General features: G+C 31.5%; 1 protein-coding gene across 1 annotated transcript; it reads right to left on the bottom strand.

Annotated features, from left to right (window-relative positions):
* Positions 1 to 1,100: 1,100 nt before the first annotated feature.
* Positions 1,101 to 4,332, bottom strand: LOC128869799 (uncharacterized protein K02A2.6-like). The gene is made up of 3 exons (XM_054112397.1): positions 3,513 to 4,332; positions 2,374 to 3,465; positions 1,101 to 1,888 (listed from the first exon to the last, which is right to left on the bottom strand). Exons 1-3 carry the CDS (start codon positions 4,330 to 4,332, stop codon positions 1,101 to 1,103), a joined length of 2,700 nt encoding a protein of 899 aa, XP_053968372.1.
* Between the last annotated feature and the right edge of the window lie 3,198 nt (positions 4,333 to 7,530).

Below are 7,530 nucleotides of genomic sequence, written 5' to 3'. Positions count from 1 at the left end.
TGCTGATTTTGAATGTACTTTGGAAAAAATTAATAAAAAAAAATCTGACAAATGTAAAAATACAATATTACTTCATGAACACATTCCAAATAGTTATGGTATTTATAACACTTATAACAAACAATATATTTCAAAGAATACTTCTAATAGAAAAGTGCTATTGAAATCATTCTTAGATAATTTAATAAAATATGCTAAAGATTATTATGAAGTAAGAAAATTGAATAATATAATTCAGGATAAAGAATCGATATTAAAGTTTGATAATACTATGGAGTTTTTATTATATCCAATTAAATACACAAGTAAATGGAACTTAAATAAGTTGAATCAAATTATGGTGTGGTCTCGTCGCCGGTTGAAAAGAGAATAAATTTTCATTGAATTTTAAGGTTGACATTATTTGACGAACTGACATAAAATTGATTGAGCAGCGGTGCTGCCACATGTCATAAATTAATTGAGCAGCGGTGCTGCCACATACTCTCCCACCAGTGATTGCATATAATCACGTTAAGAAAGTCACAAAACGATCGGGTTTTTTTGATACTCGACCTGAGCGTGTTGCAACTTCCGTGGGTGCACTGTTAGAATTAATGTGTTCTTTGGAATTACAATTTACATTTGATGTCTTAATACTATTTTGTACAATTTTCTGTTTATTATCTTCTTTGTTGACATTAATTGCATCATCGTCTATTATTGCGGCTTTCTGTCGGTCCAGAGATACTGTCGATACTTTGCCATTTACCAGAACGTCGAAATGTTTTTCTTTATGTTTCACTACTTTAAATGGGCCATCATAGGGCTGCTTAAATGGTGGTCGCACAGAATTATCGCGAATGAATACATGCGAACAATTCAAAAGTTCTTTTTGCACGTGAAAATTGTTATTTGAATGATTAGACGTGACAATGGGTTTTAATTGATTCATAGTGTTTTTAAGATTGTTGACAAAATCTGATGTGGAAACTAGGGGTTTGTCATCAAAGAAATCGCCTGGCAATTTTAGCGTCGTAGCGTAAATTAACTCTGCCGGTGAGGTTTCAAGGTCAGCTTTGAACGTTGATCGAATACTAAGAAGTATCAGAGGTAATGAATCATACCAACGCTTGTCTTTGTGACACATGAATAAGAGCTTCGGCTACAGTTTCAGCCGTCATATTTTCGATGGGAATGGCTACGGGCCAGCGAGAAAAACGATCAATACACGTCAAACAATAACGAAAATTGTTGTTGGTAGGGAGTGGTCCTATCAAATCGATGTTGATGTGTCTAAAACGACCATCGGGAACATTGAAATTAACCAGTGCAGCTTTGTTGTGTTTATGAATTTTACTCTTTTGACAAGGTATACATTGCGCTGTCCACTTGGCGACATCAGATTTGACATTTGGCCATATGTAACGTTCAGTTACAAGTTTGATGGTAGCTATTTTACCGGGATGTGACAACCCGTGCACAAGGTTGAAAACTTGTCTACGGAGGTTCTCGACAACAAAAGGTCTAATAACTTTTGTTGAAGTGTCACAATATAAGTGTAGTTGTGAATTGGGTAGAGAGATTCTGCTCAGAGCGAGAGAATGTTTGGATTTTCCATCAAGAATTAGTTGCAGTTCGTGATCATTAATTTGTGACTGTGCAAGAAGGTCGAAAGAAAATTTGTCACAACTGACTTCCTCAATTCTAGATAAGACATCTGCTACTATGTTGTCTTCGCCTGAAATGTGGCGTATGTCCGTGGTCATTTGACCAATAAAGTCCAATTGTTGTAATTGGCGTGGCGAAGCTTGTTCGGGTTTTTGAGAAAATGCGAAAATGAGTGGTTTGTGATCAGTGTACACAATGCATTCGCGTCCTTCGATCATAAATCGATGATGTTTAATTGCTTGAAAAATTGCAAGAAGTTCACGATCGTATGTACTGTAACGTTTCTGAGTGTCTGTCATTCGTTTAGAATAAAAACTAAGGGGTTGCAACTGATCGTTTGAAACTTGATGAAGAGCTGCTCCAATGGAAAAATTACTGGCATCGACTAGAAGTACTAATTTCGCGTTTGGAATAGGGTGCGCTAAAAATGCGACGTTAGCGATATCAGATTTACACTGTTCGAAAGCGTCAGAGGTTTCATCGGTCCAAATAATTGGGGAAGTATCTTTTTTCTTGTTGCCTTTTATAAGAGATTGAAGTTTGCCTTGAATAAATGCGGCATTTGGTAAAAATCGACGATAGAAATTCAAAAGTGCGATGAAACGTCGGAGTTCGAAGGCTTTTTCAGGTTTTTTGAACGTTTTGATAACTTCAACTTTGTCAGACAGTGGTATGCTTCCATTTTTTTGATTAAATGTCCCAAAAAATTTATTTCGCTTTTACCGAAGGTGCATTTTGCTAGATTGATTTTAATATTTACTTCGCGTAAGCGTTCAAAAACTAAGCGTATATGATTTTTGTGCTCCTCGGTGTCTCTAGAGGCGATGCAAATATCGTCGATGTAGACTACTACGAAAGGTAAATCATGGAATAAATTATTCATGAAACGTTGAAAAGTTTGAGATGCGTTTCTCAAACGAAATGTCATTACATTGAATTCGAAGAGACCAAAAGGGGTAATAATTGCTGTTTTTTCTTTGTCTTCTTCGGCAATTGGAATTTGATTGTAAGCACTTACGAGATCAATCTTTGAGAAAATTTCCTTATTAGCACAAATGTGTGTCACATCTTGAATGTGAGGTAAAGGGTATCGATCTGGCGTGGTGATAGCATTGAGCATGCGATAATCGCCACAAAGGCGCCACTGTCCTGTCTTTTTTTGAACCATATGCAAGGGGCTTGCCCAAGGACTTTTGCTTGGTTGACAAATACCAGCTTTGATCATCAGTTCGAATTCCTTTTTTGCTATTGCTAGCTTTTCTGGATTAAGACGCCGAGCACGGGAGAAGACTGGTTGTCCACTTGTAATAATCTGATGTTTGACTGAACTTTGTTTCAGATTATTACCTTTATTGAAAGTAGGGGGAAGCGTAAGATCTTTGAATTGTTGCAATAAATCGCTAAAAATCGAGTTGTCGTCAATAGTGTTGACTCTTTCATATTGAATTAATTGAGAATTGCATTTGGTGCGTAACTTAGTTTTCGCATCGATTAATTGCTTGTTCTTGATGTCAACTAAGAGGCCAAATTCATTGAGAAAATCTGCACCTAATATTGGCTTTGCTACATCGGCGATGAGAAATGACCACGTGAAATTACGTCGAAGTCCAAGGTCGACTGAAGAAGTGAAATAACCGAAAGTAGCTATGGGTGTGCCATTTGCGGCGAAAAGTTTATAGCTATCGGGAATTTTTAATTTATTGAACAAATTTCGAGGTAAAACGGAGAAATCTGCTCCGGTGTCAACTAAGTATTTGCGGCAATTTGAACGATCTGTGACAAATAAGCGGCGAGAATAATTCAGACCCACTTCGTCTACCGCAAATGACGAGGTGGAATTTAGTTTTTTGAATGTTCATCACTTTTATCGTCGGGCTTTTTGAATGCGCATGGTTGTTCACACTTGCGTGCCATGGCCCCAAAACGATAATGAAATCGACAATACGGTCTTTTATTACGAGATTTGGAACGTGAACGACTCGAATTGTGTGACTTCTGGGATTTATTTGGACTATTGTTTCTGCTCGCTCTAAATTCGCGAAAAGATTTGGCTAATTCATCGATACGAGCGTTCAATTGAAGGAGTGTGTTATCCGATTTGATCTCCGAAATTAGTTTTGGGGCAGTCAATTCGACAACTTTATCTGCTAAGGTAGCACAGGTATTGAGGTCGTCGTTTGAAATTGCCACGACGGCACGAACGTTTTCCGGTAAACGTTCAATCCAAAGGGACTTGATTGCCTCATCGGTGAGAGCATTTTTGGCTAAATCACGCATTTTGCGTAGCAAATATGACGGTTTGTCATCACCAAGTTCGATTTCAGTGAGTAAAACTCTGAGTTTCCTTTGATCAGATTGAGTGTATTCACTAATTAGACGGTTTTTAAGTGATTCATATTTGTTTTCCGCGGGAGGACTACGAATCAAGTCAGAAACCATTGATAAATACTCAGGTTCGAGAACAGATATTACATGATTATACTTCGAATTGTCGCGAGTAATGCTACCGTTAATGAATTGTGCTTCCATTTGTATAAAAAATAAATCCGGTTCTTTCTTAACGAATGTCGGTGCTTTTATTGTAATCCGACTGATTTCTGGTAAAGGCATAGAATTAACAGTACTCACGTATGATGTATTGCTTGACTGTGAAGTCCCGCTCGATTCGCTATCTCCAGGCATGTTGAATGCACGAAGTAGACTTTCCAAAATTTTGTCACGATTCGACTTCCAGACGAAAGATCCCTCAAACAATTTCTGCTAACGATCGCTCATGCAAGTCCTCTTGAAAAAATACGACGAACAAACCCTCGCAAATATCGGCGCGTTGAAACCACGTGGCGGCAATAAGGTCTTCTTTTCCTTAATTGCGTTTATGGATAGCGTGTTAAATTTCGTCCAAAAAAATTGCGAGTGAATTCCGTTGATTATTTAAAAAAATTATTTTTAAACGTCGGGGTCACCAATATGGAGTTTTTATTATATCCAATTAAATACACAAGTAAATGGAACTTAAATAAGTTGAATCAAATTATGGTGTGGTCTCGTCGCCGGTTGAAAAGAGAATAAATTTTCATTGAATTTTAAGGTTGACATTATTTGACGAACTGACATAAAATTGATTGAGCAGCGGTGCTGCCACAATACTAACAATTGTGAAATTTGTGATATTCCATTTTCTGAAGAAAATAAAAAATGTTGGGATCATGACCATGCAACTGGTAAATATAGAATGGCTTTATGTAATAAATGTAATCTAAAGTTAAAGATGCCAAAATTTTTACCAATTATTATTCATAATTTAAAAGGTTATGATTCAAAATTATTTCTAAAATATTTAGATGAATTTCATCCTGAAACTGAAACTAGTGTTCTAGCAACGAGTACTGAAAAATTTAAACAAATTAAAAAAACAGTTATTGTAGATGAAAATAAATATTTAAAATGTAAAAATGAAAAATGTAAATATCAATATAATTTAAAGACAAGAAACACTTGTCGTAATTGTAATTCAACAGATTTAGAATTATATACAGTTGCCGAAAAAATAGAATTAAGATTTATAGATTCAATGGAATTTATAAATACTTCATTAGATAAAGCTGTTAAAAATTTATTAGATGTTAATGATATATATTGTGTAACATGTAAGAAAATAAGAAATATAGATTATGTATCTTATAAAGTTGGTAAAAATACTGAGAATAAAATATATGCTTGTAGTATTTGTTCAGTTTGTAATACTAAAAATATAAAATATATTAATTTTGATCATTTAGAAAACTTTAATAATATTTTTAAAGATTTATCATTAAAAGATAAATGTTATTTACTTAGAAAAGGCGTATATCCTTATGAATTTATTGACAATTATAAAAAATTTAATATAACAACACTTCCAGACTATAAAGATTTTAAGTCATCATTAAATGGAAATATTAATATTAATGATTATAAATTTGCAAATAAATTTTGGAAACATTTTAATTGTAAAACATTTAGAGACTATCATAACTGGTATTTGAAATTAGATGTTATACTTTTAAGTGATGTATTTGATAATTTTAGAAAAGAATGTTTTAAAAATTATAATTTAGATCCTATACATTATATAAGTTCACCACATTTAAGTAATTCATCTGCTTTAAAATTAACCAAACAAAAATTAGAATTATTAACAGATCAAGATATGTATGAATTTTATGAAAGTGGAACTAGAGGTGGAATATCGCAAATTGCACATAACTATGCTAAAGCTAATAATTGTTATTATTACGATGATATTGTAGAACAAGTTTATAAATTAAGTAAAGAGGAAGCTTCTCTTAAAGGTATATACGATTCTAAAAAATTAACAAGTTATATTTTATATTTAGATGCAAATAACTTATATGGATGGGCTATGTCACAAAAATTAAGTGTTGGCAATCATAAATGGTTAAATGAAGATGAAATTAAATACTTTTGTAATATTAATAATATTTTAAATAAAGATTTTGATGATAGTGATATTGGATATACATTAGAAGTTGACATAAGTATTCCTCCGGAATTACACAACTTTTATAATGATTATGCTCCAGCACCTCATCATTATGTTCCACAATTTGAAGATTTATCACCAAATCAAACAGACTTAATTAATAAAGGGATTGGTAGTAAACCAAATGATAAAATTAAAAAATTAATGTGTACGTTGTTACCAAAGAAAAATTATATAATTGATATAAGATTATTAAAAGAATATTTAAATAATGATGTAATTTTAACTAAAATTCATAGAGGTATTAAATGTAGACAAGAAGCATGGTTAAAAAATTATATTGAAAAAAATACAACACTTAGAAAAGAAGCTAAAAACGATTTTGAAAAAGATTTTTTCAAACTTATGAATAATAGTGTATATGGTAAGCAAATGGAAAATGTTAGAAATAGACTTAATGTTAGAATAGTTAAAACTGAAAAACTTATGAGAAAACTAATAAGTAGAAATACATATCAATCAAGAAAAATAATAGATCATAATATGTGTGTAGTGTTTGGTAAAAATACAAATATTAAATTAAATAAACCTATCTTTGGAGGTCAAAATATTTTAGATTTATCAAAATTATTAATGTTTAAAATGTATGTACAACTGAAAACTAAATATGGTAATAGAATGAAATTATTAGGAACAGATACTGATTCATTTATTCTTTATTTTGAAGGTAAACATATTGATGATGATTTTGATATTTATTCTGAAATGAAAGATGATCTAGATAATTATGATACCAGTGATTATATAGATAATTTTCCAATTGAAGATTTAAAATCTAATATTAATAAAAAAGTACCAGGAAAATTTAAAGATGAATATAATGGAATACCAATTAGAGAATTTTGTGGACTTAGAAGTAAAATGTATGCATTTAAGACTGATGTTTGTGATAAAAAAGTTTGTAAAGGAATAAAGAAAAATAATATTAAAAAGTTAACAATTGAAGATTATAAGAATTGTTTAATTAATTTAGAAAATAAAAATGAAACTGTTCATAATATTAGATCATATGATAATAAACTATATACTACAGAAGAGAATAAAATAGGATTGTCACCCTATGATGATAAGTTTTATTTTAATAAAAAATTGAATAATAATGATAACGATAAGTTAAATAAGACTTACAAATTACCCTGGGGACATTATAACATAAGAAATGTAGGTAACTAAAACGAACCCCCTCTCTACTATACATTAATATTAACTTAGATTATTTTAAGTATTTTGATATTGACAAAGTCAACAGTTTCTGAAGGAAATATTTAAATTATTAATTACATTAGATTAAGATTTTTTTTAATTTTTTATATTAATATTTTTTTAATTTTTTTAAT

The sequence above is a fragment of the Anastrepha ludens genome, chromosome X (assembly GCF_028408465.1).
Source record: "Anastrepha ludens isolate Willacy chromosome X, idAnaLude1.1, whole genome shotgun sequence".
In the NCBI taxonomy this organism is placed as follows: Eukaryota; Metazoa; Arthropoda; class Insecta; order Diptera; family Tephritidae; genus Anastrepha; species Anastrepha ludens.
Note: the sequence above shows the minus strand (reverse complement) of the source record. Positions and strands in the feature narration are given on the sequence as shown.

Bases quoted from the DNA above. Each gene is read 5' to 3' on its own strand.
- LOC128869799 (XM_054112397.1), bottom strand. From the start codon at position 4,332: ATGCCTGGAGATAGCGAATCGAGCGGGACTTCACAGTCAAGCAATACA. The intron at 3,466-3,512 runs GTGATGAACATT...CATTTGCGGTAG, and splicing joins CAAAAAGCCCGACGATAAAA to ACGAAGTGGGTCTGAATTAT. The intron at 1,889-2,373 runs GTAAAAGCGAAA...CAATTTTTCAAG, and splicing joins TCTAGCAAAATGCACCTTCG to CAATTAAACATCATCGATTT.